The 19,474-nt window shown below is 38.2% G+C and overlaps 1 protein-coding gene across 2 annotated transcripts in view; it reads right to left on the reverse strand.

Moving 5' to 3' along the window:
* LOC121298970 (enhancer of mRNA-decapping protein 3-like) overlaps window positions 1–19,474 on the reverse strand; it is an 87,686-nt gene that overhangs the window by 21,587 nt on the left and 46,625 nt on the right. For both annotated transcript variants that reach the window (XM_041226376.1, XM_041226375.1), the window contains exon 5: window positions 912–1,065. In XM_041226376.1, the coding sequence (XP_041082310.1) occupies window positions 912–1,065 (154 nt within the window). The remainder of the gene's footprint in view (window positions 1–911; window positions 1,066–19,474) is intronic.

Consider the following 19,474-nt stretch of genomic DNA (forward strand, 5'->3'; position numbering starts at 1 on the left):
AAAGCGAGTGAATGAGACAGGCAGTCTCAGTTAGAGCGAGAGATAGACTGGAATTCAGCACACAGATTTTGTTATTTCATTTTGCTTTGGTGTGGTCCTTAATTGTTTATTTTTCCTGCGCTAATAAATGCTGAATTCGAGCATCAAAGTGGCGCCTGCTTTCATTTTACACGCAACATCACAATACGTTATTTTAGAAAAATCATACTTATTTTAATAATGTATTGTTACTATGGGGGGGAAGGGGGCACGCAAAAAAATAATATATCTGAGGGGGGGGCGCAGCAAATAAAGTTTGGGAACCACTGGTTTAATCAGATTGGGGGGTTCACTATTCCCTACATTTCCACCCAACAAAAATATTAAAGTGTGCAGAATGGTTTGAATTGAGGCTTTGTGTGACAAGGTGCAGTATTGTTGGAAGATTGTTGGCTTGGGCTGAATGAATAAATGCCTGGGTATCTTTTACAAAGAAGAACTGTTCCACAGCTAGTAATAAACAGCCACACACCAGTGCTGATGCAGAGTGCTTTATTGCTCTGTACAACAGTGGGCTCATACTTGCTAGCTCAGTACTCTCAGCGATTCAATACCTAGATCCATAGCAGAGAGGAACATAGGCAACACACTGAGTTTGAGTTATCTGTTAAATAGCTGCCATTCATTTTCTGAGCACAAAGCACTGACTGAGGGTTTTGAGGGATCCGAACATCGGAATCTATGCAATACAAAACGTTGAGAATTGGGTGTGCATAAAGGGACAGATCCAAATGAAGAATGTGTGCTGCACGAGTTGCACCTGAAGTAATTTTGGCAGGAGAAAGCAACAGTTCAGAGGAAAACAGATGGACCACTGCTACTGCACGCCGCTTCTGATGACTTTCCGTCACTGTGGTTTGTGCAGTGCTTACCGGTTGGGGCCCCCCAGCAGGGTCAGAGCCATCTGACTGGCGCACACACCCGCCATCTCCAGCCTCCGCTCCAGCGTGAGCCCGTGCCGCTCCGCCACACACAGCAGCTTCTTATGTAGCTCATAGGAGATACTGGGAACCACCAGGCCAGCATCTGCAAGGGGCACACAGTTGAAGCAATGAGCAACCAGGGTCATGAGCGTGGGCTTTTGGGCGAGACAACTGTCCCCTTGTTTCTCTGCAATATCCACTGGGCCCCACTGCCTCTCAGCTTTAACCTGTTAAACCCCCAGCCTCCCACAGGCAATTTCCGTCTGGACGGCTATGACCTTAAACAAATCACATTATCTTCCAAAGTATACACAGCACAAGCATGATTCTGGGCTTGAATTCAAGGTAACCCCCTTGCCATTAGGACTAAAAAAAATCAGATTTGATATAAGTCATACTCAGTACCATACTGAAAGGAGATAACCAGAAAAAAAAGAAATGCTTTTCATTTGTTTATATTCTACAGTCATTTTTTCACCTTGTAACACATGAAAAGAGCCAGATTTTTGTTCTTTTCCAGTGCTTCCCCAACATGTCTACTACACTGGATAAAAATTTGAAACTGATTGAATAAAGGGATCAAATTCTACATGAGTTTTTACACAGCTAAACCCAAGGGTCCCCAAACCTCTCCAAAAATGAATATTGTGTAAATCTTTATGACCAATCATACACTAGTTTCTTGAGCAAGATCTAAAAGGGAGGTTACCTTTTGGCACCTCACATGCTATACATTGCCACATGAATTAGATTTTGTAATCCTGTTTTTTCCTTATTTGTCCAATATTTCATTCAAAAGGTGGCCTTTTTGGAGAGCTTTGGGGTGCCCGAAATATATCCATGATGAGTATGCATGACAAATACTCTCAGTTCATATGCCACAACTGTCAGGCACATTGCTCTCACATAACTGTGTGTTTGTGCAGGAGAATGTTGCTACTGAGATTTTTTTTTGTAGCTCTGAATTTTCAGTACCTGACTGTATTTTTGTTACTCACTTGCTTGAAAGTATGTAAATGTCAAGAAGCAAAATAATGAGATTTTTTTTTTCAAAATAAAGTGGTTACACTCATTCAAGCACTGCTGACACGTGAACATATGTTGATTATTGGATAAAGGCATCTGCTAAATGTCTACAATAATAATAATGAAATTGCAGACACCTTTGCTGCTCTAAATCAGGCTGCCAGACTGAAAATACCTCAGTTCCTTTCATCTTTGATTGACATGTGGTAAACAAAGAAACTGAGTGAGTGATTGTTGGAGGAGGCAGACAGCTTATCTTGAAAGGCTAAGAAACCTACACTGTCTCTAGGTGAAATATAAAACAGTTTGCTAAACACTCCCATGCAATAATCTAAATCAATGAACATCAATGAGAAAGGAAGCAACAATTACTTCTTGCAACTTGTATTGCATCGTAAAGATCAGGGACCGTATACAGCAGCACAGCACAGATGAGACATGGTGTTGCTCTTTACTAAGCAATAAAATTTATTTAAAACATTTTTATTTTTATGTGCCCCTTGACAGTCAAATGGTTGCATTTTCTAATACCATTTACAGTAAAAATGCATATTGAAAATTACGAATAATAATAATAGTCGTAGTAGTAGTGTGGATCCATTATACTTACAAATCCTGAAGAGGCTCCACTCCATCTTCAAATGGCTGAATCAGCGCTCTCCAACCCAGAAAGTAATTTTCGCTGTCACTTTCACTATTATCCATCTCCTCCAAAACTTCAAAAAGACTGAATCGACTTCTTTTGGGATGCTTTGGAACACTGCTCGCCATTTCGTTCGATTTTATACATTTTTTTATAAAACTTATGTAAAAGTTTTATAAATTTACGTATGCACAACGATTACTCTTCAATGGATTAGGCTACAAACAAAATCAAGGTATGAATGGAAAGCTTGTGACCTCCCCTACAACATGATCACCGAGATTTCACCATCAACAGATACGTGTAAGACCACAGCTGTTTTGCTTTTGTAATATTACAGATGATTTTTGAAATATAATGTGTAATTGCACTACCATGTCCTGCCCGCGGGACACAATGGGCGTAAGAGGTTAACCAATTCTGGCTCTGTGTCATAAGAGGTGTAACATCGAAGTACACATACAAGACTGGTTCGGTTTTATATCATTGTTGTGTATAAAAAAAATGAAAGCCACATCTATTTTGCAAACCACTGTTTTTCTGAATGGACTCAATGCAGTTGTAAAAGCAGAAGTCACCCATCTAGCCCTGCTAAAGCAGCTCTCAGCGTACTGATCAGGGGTAAATAAAGCAAGGTGTTTTCTCCCTGTTTTTTGGTGCAGGTGTCGCCGAGATCTGGGAGCTTTGTTCTGACACAGAGGAGGGAGTATAAGCTATGCCTGCAGCACCGAAACTTCCTCGCTGTTTAAACAAACTGAAAGGTTTTATTCTTAAAGAAAAAAAAAGGGAAATGCTAAAAGTACATGCCTAGCCTCAGGCCAGCTTTCGTGTTGAAGGAGCTACTGGATCTGTGCAGGCCCTTCCCCTCACCTACAGGGTAAGAGCACTAACAAACACTGTCACTTCTATGAGGTGAAGCACTGGCTAGAATGTATTCCGGCCTGATTTGTGTCTCATATCAATAAATGTAGGGAGTACTAGGCATATGTTTTTGTTCTGTTCCTCTCGTTGACTGCGCACTGTCTTGGTCCGCCTCTCAGTTTTCAGTATGTAAACTTATGCACAGGCTCTAACGAGTCCCTGTTTGCTGCTGCCATGAGCAAGACCTCATGCTTCTCCTTCCCAGAATCCTACTGCAAAAGAACAAGAAACTATATATATACTATATATATATATATATATATACACATATATATACACACACACACAACTTTCATCTCTCGAGAAAGATGAAAATACAAAAATGAAAGTATGGCATGCTGATACAGATACTTACGAATACCCCTGGATTAACAAAACCAAGCCTTCTTATTCTACTTGATTCTGATACTCAATATATTGGTATGTCCGGGCCAATTTTCATTTAAATTCATAAGTGTCAAAAAGTATATTCAGCACCTATATAAAACAGGGAACATGATACACTCAACTTGCTAAAACAAATCTTAGGAAGTTTGTTTGTAATTGGACTCAACTATATCTTCCTGCAAGGGGTGGGGGTACATGCAAAAGTCTCCAGTACATACCCAGTGGGAACTACAAGGTATGAACATCAGGGCCAGTTATATACAGCAGGTACATTGTTGTTTATTTAAAAGAAAAAGACTGAAATAAAAGAATATACTTATATTGCAACTGAATGTCAAATACAGCAAGTACACCCTCTACTATACACCGACGCTAAGTAAACAAATATCTAAAACACAACCGTGTAAGCAACCATCCTGCATGGGAAAACTACTTATTCCCTATAAATACCCTACCAGCTTCAGGCATCTGTCTGGCATAATCTGCTTATTTGTAAATCTATCTGCACCTGCTTTCTTCTCTGCCAACAAGTCCAAGAGAGGCTGCTTAAAGCAATTCAATCTACACAAACACATAACCCAGTTCAATCTACACAACAGAACCCAATTCAATCTACACACAAACACTGCAAACCCAATTCAACAAACACAGAACCTAATTCAATCTACACACAAACCCAATTTAATCTACACACAAACACAGCAAACCCAATTCAATCTACACACAGAACCTAATTCAATCTACACATAAACACCGCAAACCCAATTCAATCAAACACACACAGAACCCAATTCAATCAAACACACACAGAACCCACTTCAAACTACACACAAACACTGCAAACCCAATTCAATCTACACACAAACACTGCAAACCCAAATCTACACACAGAACCCAACTCAATCTACACACAGAACCCAATTTAATCTACACACAAACACCGCAAACCCAATTCAAACTACACAAATACTGCAAACCCAATTCAGTCTACACACAAACACTGCAAACCCAATTCAATCTACACACAGAACCCAACTCAATCTACACACAAACACCGCAAACCCAATTCAATCTACACACAAACATTGCCATCCCAATTCAATCTACACACACTGCAAACCCACTTTAATCTACAAACACTGCAACTGACAAAAACCAAATTCAAACCACACAAAAAACACCTGCAAACACAATTCAATCTACCACAAAACACTTCAACCCAATTTCAAACTACACACAAAAAACACTGCCCAACCCAATTCAGGCAAACCCAATCGGTCTACACAAACAGAAACACTGCACCATCAACAATTTCAACTCAAAACAATTAAGTTCAATTCTTAACACCACAAAACACCCCCGCAAAAACCCAATTCAATCTCAAACACTGCGAACACCATTCAAAAGTTCATTACACAAAACACTTGCAAACCAATAACACGCAACCCAATTCAATCTACACAAACACTGCCATCACAATTCAATCAACACAAACACCGCAAACCCAATTCAAAATGACACAAAACACAGCAAATCCCAATTCACACCTACACACAAACACACTGCAAACCCCAATTCGTTACACAAACACTGCCAGCACAATTCCAATCGTACATAAACCCACTGCACACCCAAGTCAATCCACACACAGAAACCAATTCAAATCAACAACCGAACCAATCAATTAACCACAAACATGCAAACCAAGTCAATCTCACAAACACCGCAAACCCCATTCAAATGACACAAAAACAAACCCAATTCAAACTACACAAAAACACTGCAAACCCAATTCAAACTACACAAAAACACTGCAAACCCAATTCAAACTACACAAAAACACTGCAAACCCAATTCAATCTACACAAACACTGCAAACCCAATTCAATCTACACAAACACTGCAAACCCAATTCAATCTACACAAACACTGCAAACCCAATTCAATCTACACAAAAACACTGCAAACCCAATTCAATCTACACAAAAACACTGCAAACCCAATTCAAAATGACACAAAAACACAGCAAACCCAATTCAATCTACACAAACACTGCAAACCCAATTCAAACACACAAAAACACTGCAAACCCAATTCAATCTACACAAACACTGCAAACCCAATTCAATCTACACAAAAAATGACACTGCCATCACAATTCAATCAACACAAACACCGCAAACCCAATTCAAAATGACACAAAAACACAGCAAACCCAATTCAAACTACACAAAAACACTGCAAACCCAATTCGGTCTACACAAACACTGCCATCACAATTCAATCTACATAAACACTGCAAACCCAATTCAATCACACACACAGAACCCAATTCAATCACACACAGAACCCAACTCAATCTACACAAACACTGCAAACCCAATTCAATCTACACAAACACCGCAAACCCAATTCAAAATGACACAAAAACACAGCAAACCCAATTCAATCTACACAAAAACACTGCAAACCCAATTCAAACTACACACAAACACCGCAAACCCAATTCAAACTACACACAAACACCGCAAACCCAATTCAAACACACAAACACTGCAAACCCAATTCAATCAAACACACACAGCAACCCAATTCAATCTACAAACACTGCAAACCCAATTCAAAATGACAAAAACACAGCAAACCCAATTCGTCTACACAAACACTGCAAACCCAATTCAAACTACACAAACACAACCGCAAACCCAATTCAAAATACACAAAAACACTGCAAACCCAATTCAATCTACACAAACACTGCAAACCCAATTCAAACTACACACAAACACCGCAAACCCAATTCAAACTACACAAAAACACTGCAAACCCAATTCAAACTACACAAAAACACTGCAAACCCAATTCAATCTACACAAAACACTGCAAACCCAATTCAATCTACACAAACACTGCAAACCCAATTCAAACTACACACAAACACCGCAAACCCAATTCAAACTACACAAAAACACTGCAAACCCAATTCAATCTACACAAAAACACTGCAAACATCACAATTCAATCTACACAAACACTGCAAACCCAATTCAATCTACACAAAAACTGCACACAAACACACAAAAACAAACCCAATTCAAACTACACAAAAACACAGCAAACCCAATTCAATCTACACAAAATCTACACAAACAAACCCAATTCAAACTACACAAAAACACAGCAAACCCAATTCAATCAAATCACACACACAGCAAACCCAATTCAATCTACACAAACACTGCAAACCCAATTCAAAATGACAAAAAATTCAATCTACACAAACACTGCAAACCCAATTCAAAATACACAAACACTGCAAACCCAATTCAAACTACACACAAACACCGCAAACCCAATTCAAAATGACACAAAAACACTGCAAACCCAATTCAATCAACACACACACACAGAACCCAATTCAATCTACAAACACTGCAAACTTGCAACAGTGACAGCGACAGCGAGTGGAAGCGACAGCGAGTGGGAGAAGTACAGGCGTGGAAAAGTACAGAGCAGTTTCGAAGCAGAAAGGAGAAATTGCATCTTGAATTGCTTTAATCAGAAAACAGAGGACATTGGGGAAACACAGCCGCGTGTGTTTTTCTGATAACAAACAAGCTGAAACTCGGAGCAGCTGATTCAAATTCAGCGCCGTTTTGAGACACGGGCGAGGGGAGGAGCCGACAGCACAGCAGAACAACGCAGTTAAACGAGGCAGTCTTCCCAGCGACAGCGAGTGGAAGCGACAGCGAGTGGGAGAAGTACAGCGTGGAAAAGTACAGAGCAGTTTCGAAGCAGAAAGGAGAAATTGCATCTTGAATTGCTTTAATCAGAAAACAGAGGACATTGGGGAAACACAGCCGCGTGTGTTTTTCTGATAACAAACAAGCTGAAACTCGGAGCAGCTGATTCAAATTCAGCGCCGTTTTGAGACACGGGCGAGGGGAGGAGCCGACAGCACAGCAGAACAACGCAGTTAAACGAGGCAGTCTTCCCAGCGACAGCGAGTGGAAGCGACAGCGAGTGGGAGAAGTACAGGCGTGGAAAAGTACAGAGCAGTTTAGAAGCAGAAAGGAGAAATTGCATCTTGAATTGCTTTAATCAGAAAACAGAAGACATTGGGGAAACACAGAAGCGTGTGTTTTTCTGATAACAAACAAGCTGAAACTCAGAGCAACTGATTCAAATTCAGCGCCATTCTGAGACACGGGCAAGGGGAGGAGTCGACAGCACAGCAGAACAACGCAGTTAAACGAGGCAGTCTTCCCAGCGACAGCGAGTGGAAGCGACAGCGAGTGGGAGAAGTACAGGCGTGGAAAAGTACAGAGCAGTTTCGAAGCAGAAAGGAGAAATTGCATCTTGAATTGCTTTAATCAGAAAACAGAGGACATTGGGGAAACACAGCCGCGTGTGTTTTTCTGATAACAAACAAGCTGAAACTCGGAGCAGCTGATTCAAATTCAGCGCCGTTTTGAGACACGGGCGAGGGGAGGAGCCGACAGCACAGCAGAACAACGCAGTTAAACGAGGCAGTCTTCCCAGCGACAGCGAGTGGAAGCGACAGCGAGTGGGAGAAGTACAGGCGTGGAAAAGTACAGAGCAGTTTCGAAGCAGTTTGAAAGCAGGTTGACGGCTGCAGAAGAAACTAAACTTCAAAAAAAAAAAAACCTCAACATGGTCTTCAAGCCAGTAATCTGTGACACCTGCTTGATGTGGGAAATCCGAGAAAACCCAGCGGAGCTAAACCAAGTGTGCGTAAAGTGCCGCGCGATCCAGGATTTGCATAAACTAGTAAGCATGCTAGAAATGGAGCTGGAAGAAGTGAGACAGCAACAGGATCTTGAGGAACTGGCACACCCACAATTCATGGAAGTCTGCATCACCCCTAACAGACTGAAAGCCACCAGGGAGATAGAAGGTCAGAACAGCTGGGTTCAGGTAGGCAGAAGCAGGGAAAAAAAGAAACTTCGTCAAACACAACCACCAGAAATCAAAACAACCAACAGATTTGAGTCACTTCAGAATTTTGATGAGCAGAACCAACAACAAGAGAATGAAAGGAACAACATCCAGGACCCTATTGACAGTGGTGACAAGACAGTAAAAAGAAGGGAGGTCATGATTGTTGGGGACTCCATATTGAGAAACACAGCAAGTTCAGTTCGCAGTTTGGACCCCCTTACTACAACAGTGTGCTGCCTTCCGGGAGCCTCGGTCAAGCACATCACTGAGAACGTGGACAGGCTCCTAGAACGAACAGGAGACGACCCGGTAGTAGTCGTCCACATCGGTACAAACAACATTGGAAGAGACAGACCAAAATCCCTGCAAAACAAATTCAGAGAGCTAGGAAGGAAATTAAAAGAGAAAACCAAAACTGTGGTATTTTCTGGTATACTACCCGCACCTTGCAAAGGACCATATGGACAGCTGGAAATAATAAATCAAAACGAATGGTTGAAGACGTGGTGCACACGGGAAGGCTTCACCTATCTTGATCATTGGACCACTTTCTACAACGAGGACTATCTGTATAGACGGGATGGACTGCATTTAAATAACAAGGGAACTAGTCTACTTGGAGAAAAGATCCTCGAGCAGGTTCGGAAGCATTTAAACTAGAAAGGAAGGGGGGAGAAATCAACAAAAAAACAGAAGGGAGACCGCATCAAAACAAGAACAACAACTCAGGTAAGACAACCATTAAATGTATTTATCTAAATGCTAGAAGTATCAGAAACAAAATTCTAGAACTTGAAGCTACTGCACTAACAAGTAACTATGATGTGATAGGTGTTACAGAAACGTGGTTATCTGAGAGTGATGGGGACGAATATAATATTTGTGGGTATACACTGTATAGGAAAGACAGGCAGGACAGAAGAGGAGGAGGGGTAGCGCTATACATAAGAAACAGTCTTGAAGCCCAGGTGTTAAACCTGGACAAAGAAAATAAAACCGAATCAATATGGGTCAGAATAACAGACAAAAATTCAAAAGGCATAATAATAGGAGCATGCTATAGACCGCCAGATTCAGACGGTGAGCACAATAATCTGTTATACAATGACATTAGAAATGTGTGTAGCAAAGGAGAAGCCATACTAATGGGGGATTTCAACTTCCCCCAAATAAAATGGGAAAACCCGGTGGGTAGCGCGAAGGATGAAATAGAAATGGTGGAAATGACAAATGACTGCTTCCTAACACAATTTGTGAAGGCACCCACTAGAGGGGAGGCATGCCTTGATTTAGTCTTTTCAAATAACGAAGATAGAATAACTAAAACAGAGGTCAGAGAACCACTGGCAAACTCAGACCACAACATGGTCTCATTTGAAGTGTTTTTTAAATCCTCAAAAGTAAAGACTAAAGCTAAGGTTTACAATTTTAGAAAAGCAAACTATGAAGGCATGAAACAGAGACTAACAGAAGTAGATTGGAGTAAAATAGAGAAAACACCCACAGAAGAAGGATGGTTGTTCTTCAAAAATGTAGTACTAGAGGCGCAAAACAATTACATCCCTAAAGTAGACAAATCTAAATGTAAAACTAAATTGCCAAAATGGTTTAATAGATCAATTACAAAAAATATTCAGCGAAAAAAAAGGCACTGTACAGAGCATTAAAAAAGGACCAAAAAGAAAGTACACAGAAAGAGTACACAGAACTGCAAATGCAAGTCAAAAAGGAAGTTAGAAAGGCCAAGAGAGAAATAGAAATGAACATTGCTAAAGAAGCTAAAACCAATTCCAAAATGTTTTTCCAATATTACAACAGCAAGAGAACATTCAAAGAGGAGATTAAATGTTTAAGAGATACAAATGGCAAAATCGTAGAGGAAGAAAAAAAAATAGCAAATATGTTAAATGATTACTTTTCACAAGTTTTTACAAAGGAAGATACTGACAACATGCCCCACATGTCATCCAGTTCCTATCCAGTTTTAAATAACTTTAGCATAACTGAGGCAGAAGTGTTAAAGGGACTAGGAGCTCTTAAAATAAACAAATCCCCTGGGCCGGATGAGATCCTCCCAGTAGTACTCAAAGAAATGAAAGAAGTAATTTACAAACCGCTAACCAAGATCATGCAGCAGTCTCTTGACACAGGGGTGGTACCGACAGACTGGAAAATTGCAAACGTAATACCGATCCACAAAAAGGGAAACAAAACTGAACCAGGTAACTACAGACCAGTAAGCCTGACTTCTATTATATGCAAACTTATGGAAACTATAATAAGATCCAAAATGGAAAATTACCTATATGGTAACAGGGTACTGGGAGACAGTCAACATGGTTTTAGGAAAGGGAGATCGTGTCTAACTAACTTGCTTGATTTTTTTGAGGATGCAACATCGATAATGGATAATTGCAAAGCATATGACATGGTTTATTTAGATTTCCAGAAAGCTTTTGACAAAGTCCCGCACAAAAGATTAATTCTCAAACTGAACGCAGTTGGGATTCAAGGAAACACATGTACATGGATTAGGGAGTGGTTAACATGTAGAAAACAGAAAGTACTGATTAGAGGAAAAAACCTCAGAATGGAGTGTGGTAACCAGTGGTGTACCACAGGGATCAGTATTAGGTCCTCTGCTATTCCTAATCTACATTAATGATTTAGATTCTGGTATAGTAAGCAAACTTGTTAAATTTGCAGACGACACAAAAGTAGGAGGAGTGGCAAACACTGTTGCAGCAGCAAAGGTCATTCAAAATGATCTAGACAAGATTCAGAACTGGGCAGATACATGGCAAATGACATTTAATAGAGAAAAGTGTAAGGTACTGCACGCAGGAAATAAAAATGTACATTATAAATATCATATGGGAGATATTGAAATTGGAGAAGGAATCTATGAAAAAGACCTAGGAGTTTTTGTTGACTCAGAAATGTCTTCATCTAGGCAAAGTGGGGAAGCTATAAAAAAAAGGCTAACAAGATGCTCGGATACATTGTGAAAAGTGTTGAATTTAAATCAAGGGAAGTAATGTTAAAACTGTACAATGCACTAGTAAGACCTCATCTAGAATATTGTGTTCATTTCTGGTCACCTCGCTATAAAAATAGATATTGCTGCTCTAGAAAGAGTGCAAAGAAGAGCGACCAGAATTATTCCGGGCTTAAAAGGCATGTCATATGCAGACAGGCTAAAAGAATTGAATCTGTTCAGTCTTGAACAAAGAAGACTACGTGGCGACCTAATTCAAGCATTCAAAAATTCAAAATGACACAAAAACACAGCAAACCCAATTCAATCTACACAAACACTGCAAACCCAATTCAAACTACACACAAACACCGCAAACCCAATTCAAACTACACAAAAACACTGCAAACCCAATTCAAACTACACAAACACTGCCATCACAATTCAATCTACACAAACACTGCAAACCCAATTCAATCTACACAAGCACCGCAAACCCAATTCAAAATGACACAAAAACACAGCAAACTCAATTCAATCTACACAAACACTGCAAACCCAATTCAAACTACACAAACACCGCAAACCCAATTCAAAATGACACAAAAACACAGCAAACCCAATTCAATCTACACAAAAACACAGCAAACCCAATTCAATCTACACAAAAACACAGCAAACCCAATTCAATCTACACACAAACACCGCAAACCCAATTCAAATTAACACATAAACACAGAACCCAATTCAATCTACACACACAAACACAGAATCCAATTCAATCTACACACACAAACACAGAATACAATTCAATCTACACACACAAACACAGAATCCAATTCAATCTACACACACAAACACAGAATACAATTCAATCTACACACACAAACACAGAATACAATTCAATCTACACACAAACACTGCAAACCCACTATTGGTCTGTGATGAGTCAGCGCTGCGATTCTGGCACTGGAGTTTTGCAATAAAATTGCTGAAATAAATAATTATTTCTTGTAACTTTTTCCTCATCTAGAAAAGAAAAACTTTTGCTACAAAGATTTTTCCTAAAATTCTTTGAGAAATTTCTAGAAATTATACATTTCCATTGAGGTATGTAAGCTCCTCTGTCTGAGCTGTAGTGGGAAACACAGCTCTGCTGTCTTGTGTTTTCAGGTATGTGACTGACAGTGGCCCGAACGAACGGTTGTTCTGTGAAAATTTATTACATTTACTAAGAAAAAAAAAAAAAAAAAATGCTTTTAAAAAGACCAAACTCCCATTGGGCTTTTTTTTTTTTTTTTTTTTTTTTTTTTTTAATAGATTCTATTGATTTAGAAGTATTACGATGCAGAACCGCCGCTATAAGAGCGCTAGCTTTATTAAATGCAGATAGATTAAATCAACCAAATGCCATAGATTAACTGATCAAAAATGTAAAACCGAGTGACATCCCTAATTTTATATACCATGTTTACTCAAGTTTAAGTCACACTTTTGAGGCCAATATAAAAGTTCAAATTTTGGGGGAGCAACTGGGATTCAAGTTTTTAGTTTGGGTACCAATTTACATTTGCGCATGTCAGTTATCCTGGTGCGCTTGAACAAGACCAACTGCACACAACATTGCCCACTACAGACATTTCTCTCTGTAGAGTACCGGTGTATTAATGGCTGAACAGCAAACTTCATTATCATTTTTTAATGCAGTTTTTAAAATAAAAGTAATTGTCTGTTGAAGAAAAGAGAAACTGCAGCATCTATATGGGTCAGAAGATGTAGACTCAATCGAAAGGCTATGTAATACTATAATATTACCAGTATAGTACTTGTTGAAATGATCAATGCTGGTCCAGCTTCAAAATAAATCAATTATATTATATATATATATATATATATATATATATATATATATATATATATATATATATATATATATATATATATATATATATATATATATATATATATATATATAATTATATATATATAACTATATTTATGAATATATGTTGGGTTGATTCATGTGTCTGATCCAATTTTCAGCTTTGCCCAACACCTGGTCGTCTAATGGTTAGACGGAGACCTGGAGAGGCCTACAAGCCACAGTGTCTCGCACCCACTGTGAAATGTGGTGGAGGATCGGTGATGATCTGGGGGTGCTTCAGCAAGGCTGGAATCGGGCAGCTTTGGCATGAATCAAACCAAGTACAAGGTTGTCCTGGAAGAAAACTTGCTTCCTTCTGTTCTGACAATGTTCCCCAACTCTGAGGATTGGTTTTTCCAGCAGGACAATGATCCATGCCACACAGCCAGGTCAATCAAGGTGTGGATGGAGGACCACCAGATCAAGACCCTGTCATGGCCAGCCCAATCTCCAGACCTGAACCCCATTGAAAACCTCTGGAATGTGATCAAGAGGAAGATGGATGGTCACAAGCCATCAAACAAAGCCGAGCTGCTTGAATTTTTGCGCCAGGAGTGGCATAAAGTCACCCAACATCAATGTGAAAGACTGGTGGAGAGCATGCCAAGACGCATGAAAGCTGTGCTTGAAAATCAGGGTTATTCCACCAAATACTGATTTCTGAACTCTTTCCAAGTTAAAACATTAGTATTGTGTTGTTTAAAAATGAATCTGAACTTATTTTCTTTGCATTATTGAGGTCTGACAACACTGCATCGTTATTTTGACCAGTTGTCATTTTCTGCAAATAAATGCTCTAAATAACAATATTTTTATTTGGAATTTGGGAGAAATGTTGTCAGTAGTTTATAGAATAAAACAAAAATGTTCATTTTACCCAAACACATACCTATAAATAGTAAAACCAGAGAAACTGAATTTTTTCCAGAGCTGTATATACACACACAGTGCCTTGCAAAAGTATTCAGACCCCTGACCAATTCTCGCATATTACAGAATTACAAATGGTACATTGAAATCTCGTTCCATTTGATATTTTATTTTTAAACACTGAAACTCAGAATCAATTATTGTAAGGTGACATTGGTTTTATGTTGGGAAATATTTAAGAAAAATAAAAAACTGAAATATCTTGCTTGCATAAGTATTCAACCCCTGTGCTGTGGAAGCTCCCAGTTCGCACCGATGAAAGAAATTGCACTAACGAGGACACAATTACCTTACCATTGGCCTCCACCTGTGAACCATTAAAGTTGCTGTCAAAATTTCTGGAAAAAAAAACCGCTGTTGAAGGATCATTGGTAAGGCTGTGAATCTGAAGGAAAATGAAGACCATCACACCACCCAGGCACTGCCAAGAAAAGGCCGTCCCTCAAAACTCATCGCTCAAACAAGAAGGAGGAGGAGACTTGTGAGAGAAGCCACAGAGAGGCCAACAATCACTTTGAAGGAGCTACAGAGTTCAGTAGCTGGGAGTGGAGTAATGGTGCACCAGTCAACCATATCAAGAGCTCTGCATAACACTGCCCTGTATGGGAGGGTGGCAAAAAAGAAGCCGTTACTCAAAGTACCATCTGAAAGCACGTCTGGAGTTTGCCAGAAAGCATGAGAGTGACCCAGCTGTGATGTGGGAAAAGGTTTTGTGGTCAGATGAGACCAAGATAGAGCTTTTTGGCCAAAACTCAAAGCGCTATGTGTGGCGCAAACCTAACACTGCCCATGCCTCAAGACACACCATCCCTACAGTGAAGTATGGTGATGGCAGCATCATGCTGTGGGGATGCTTCTCATCAGCAGGGACTGGGCATCTTGTTACAACTGAAGGAAGAATGGATGGAGCAAAATACAGGAAAATACTGCAAGAGAATCTGCTTCAGTCTGCTAAAACTGAAGCTTGGGAGGAAATTCACCTTTCAGCAGGACAATGATTCCAAGCACAAGGCCAAAGCAACATTGGAGTGGCTCAAGAACAAAAAGGTGAATGTCCTACAGTGGCCCAGTCAAAATCCTGATCTCAATCCTATTGAGAATCTGTGGCACTATTTGAAAATTGCGGTCCAGAAGCGTCGTCCAACCAACCTGAACAACCTGGAACAAATCTGCCAAGAAGAATGGGCCAAAATCACTCCGACACTGTGTGCAAAGCTGGTACATACTTACACCAAAAGACTTAAAGCTGTTATTGCAGCGAAAGGTGGCTATACCAAATATTAATGTGTGGGGGTTGAATACTTACGCAAACAAGATATTTCAGTTTATTTTTCGTAAATATTTCAACATAAAACCAATGTCACCTTACAATAATTGATTTTGAGTTTCAGCATTTTAAAATAAAAATCAAACAGAATGAAAATTTCAATGTACCATTTGTAATTCAGTAATATGAGAGAATTGGTCAGGGGTCAGAATACTTTTGCAAAGCACTGTGTGTGTATGTGTGTGTGTATGTGTATATATATATATATATATATATATATATATATATATATATATATATATATATATATATATATATATATATATAGACACACTTTACTTTCATTCTCTGTCTGAGGAGCACAAGAAACAGGAACACTAAGGTATGTACTGCTTAATGGCAGATCTTCATCGCTCTCAGATTCCTACTCACTGTTATTATGGTCTGTGCCTGGTTTAACTACAGGAACCCCACTAGTGTACTCCAGAGTCCTAACACAAACCTAAAATGAACTTAAACATTTCTGTCTTGCACAAATTTTGCTTGTGAACGTGACACTCGTTAGCCAAATTAAACAAAACGAGATAAATAAGACTAAGATAAAGTTCAAGGTAATTTACCCTTTCCCAGCTACCACAAACTGAAATGACTGTCGCTCAATACTGAAAGTAGTGTACTGTACATATTTTCTTTTCCCATTTGCATTATATATATATATATATATATATATATATATATATATATATATATATATATATATAAGTTAGGTGACGTACTCCGATGCTTTAATGTACAGTAATAGTGTTCTGACGGCACCTAGAAATTAAAGTAAATGTAACTTAATTGCTGTGTTTTTTATTAAGAATTCAATGTGACTTGCACTCAGGATCTTTGTTTTGGTGTCCGTATTTGGGGGTGCGACTTAAATTCGAGTAAACACAGTACTTGATACAATGAGCCAACATTGTCTTTGTCGGGAAAGTGTTTGAAAACATTGGAGGTATTTATAGGCTTTCTGATGCCATGGCAACCACACATTTGTCTTTAATTCTAATGTCTGATGTTATTCACTCTGTAGCTAATGATGTAAAAATATATTGTTTCATTCCATTTAAATCTACAGGCATCATGATATGTATGCTATTTATCCATTTATTTTCTTTTATTCTACATTGTACAGTATCCATGGTGTGTCTGTTCCTTGTAAAGTGCTGAACTGTTGGTTCATTTCCTTTTGTATTTCTTATATTTGATAAGTGGTTCTGTAGTCTTTTATATAATGATGTGCAATGTATTACATTTTATACAAAATATACCATATGCAAAGGTTTTTTATGTTTACTGTGGACTATAATGTTAGCTATATTTGCATCCCTTCTAAAACCTACAATCGGTGCTTTCTGAAATACGTTTAATTTTTTCTGAATTCTGAAGTATATGTAAATACTTTGAAACTAATTTTGAAATTTTTGGTAATAATTTAGAATGTCATTAATTGTACTCTCTTAACCCTCTCCCCTTTTCTTATACTCAAGTAGTTAATTTGTTTATTTATTTTACTTTCTATCTATCTATATCAAGCATCAAAATGAAATATCACTATTGTAACATTTATTTTCAGAAATAAAAGGTATATAAATGTTGGACATTAACAAAATGTTTTTGGTTTCTTTTTAATCACTCAATCATTCATCCTTGACCATGAGTGACTATGAGTGACGCATATGCACTTAATCACCTAATTAGTGAGAGAGTTGATTGGACACTGGATATGGAGTGATTTCAGCTGTTGAATTGCAAGCTTGAATAAAGGCATGAAAGAAAACAGAAAAAACAATGCGCCACGTCTGTCAAGACAGCAGCGCCTTCATGAAATCGGCAAGCTGGAGGCTGAACTAGGGCAGTGTGCTGTGGCTCGCCATCTTGGGTGCTCACAGCCAGCAATTTCACACCTGGCGAGACGGTATAACCAGACACACGCTGTCAATGACAGACCACGAACTGGGACACCAAGAGTCACAACACCTGCCCAGAATCAACACATTATTTTGCAGCACCTTAGTGATGTCAATTGTTAAAATCAGCATAATAAAAAGCCACTGCACCTGCTCTAAAACAGAGTTTGTCATTTATTGATAACTTCTAGTAAATTTTATCCAAATATAAAAGTGATACATTTCTTTTGATGCTCAGTTTACACACACACACATTTTATATCAATATCTATCTATCTATCTATATATATATATATAAATAAATAAATAAATCCAGGGCTGGTAATGGACCAGTGTGGGCAATGTGATCGGTCGAGCAAGGTTCCAACTGTCTGTATATTGGATGGATACGGACAGTTCGAGCCTTGTCACATATTCTAAATACTGCCCTGCCTCACTGAATTGAAAGTGTATCGGTAGCCACACTCAGATGTAGAGCTGTAACTATGAAACTGAGTGACAAATTACCTGCAAAAAATCCCAAAGTAGTAAGTAGACATGCCAATTTAGATGAACAACAATTAAATGAACTGGAAGATAGCAATAAATAAATACTTTTACTAACTCAACCGACTCAATTTAAATGTATTTTTAGATGTTTGTAAGCACTACAGAACAGACACTTTAACTAGTTGTGCTTTAGTCATTACTGGATCTGTAAAATACTGAATTACATTGATTATATTTTGTTAGTAATTTAATCTGTCATTTGTTCTGAGTTATTAGCAAATACATGTTTTTAAAATGATTGTACATTATCACTTGTTAAACTTGCAGATGCAATTGATTTAGTATTGTCATTTGATTATTTTCAATAAAAAAACACATTAGAATATATAACATCTTTCTTGCCTTGCTTGCTGCTACCTTCAGGAGGAAAAAAAAAAAATACCAGTAATATAATAAGACATGTCTCAAAATAATAATACATTTTACATTAGAGCTCTACTGATAGTATCCAGTGTTTCCTCAGAAATTTTGCTATATACATGTAAATAAACACATTTTTCTAATGTTACCAGGTCAGTTTAAAGGAAAAAAAAAAAAACCCAAAACCGAATCAACAACCAAGTTTTTAAAAGAAAAACCAAACCATACAGAACTTTCCAAAACCCACACACCTCCAATATAAAATAAACAAAGATAAAATCTGTAGCCTTTATTTAAAAATAAACAAATAAATACAGTACTGTGAGCTGTGTTAATGAAGTTGATTAACAAAGAAAAAACATGCACTCCACGATGCGTAGGTACAAAATAAAATCAGTCGAGAAAAATACTTAGAAAATGTTTACCTATTCTGATTTGAGTTAAACATATTTGTGCTTCCTCCTTCCTCATTTTTTATATATATATATATATATATATATATATATATATATATATATATATATATATATATTCATGCAGCATGAAGTGCATTTAAAGTTAATAACTCTGTTCAAACAGACTATTATTTCAATGTAAAATGTAGGTGTACT

The sequence above is a fragment of the Polyodon spathula genome, chromosome 24 (assembly GCF_017654505.1).
Source record: "Polyodon spathula isolate WHYD16114869_AA chromosome 24, ASM1765450v1, whole genome shotgun sequence".
Classification (NCBI taxonomy): domain Eukaryota; kingdom Metazoa; phylum Chordata; class Actinopteri; order Acipenseriformes; family Polyodontidae; genus Polyodon; species Polyodon spathula.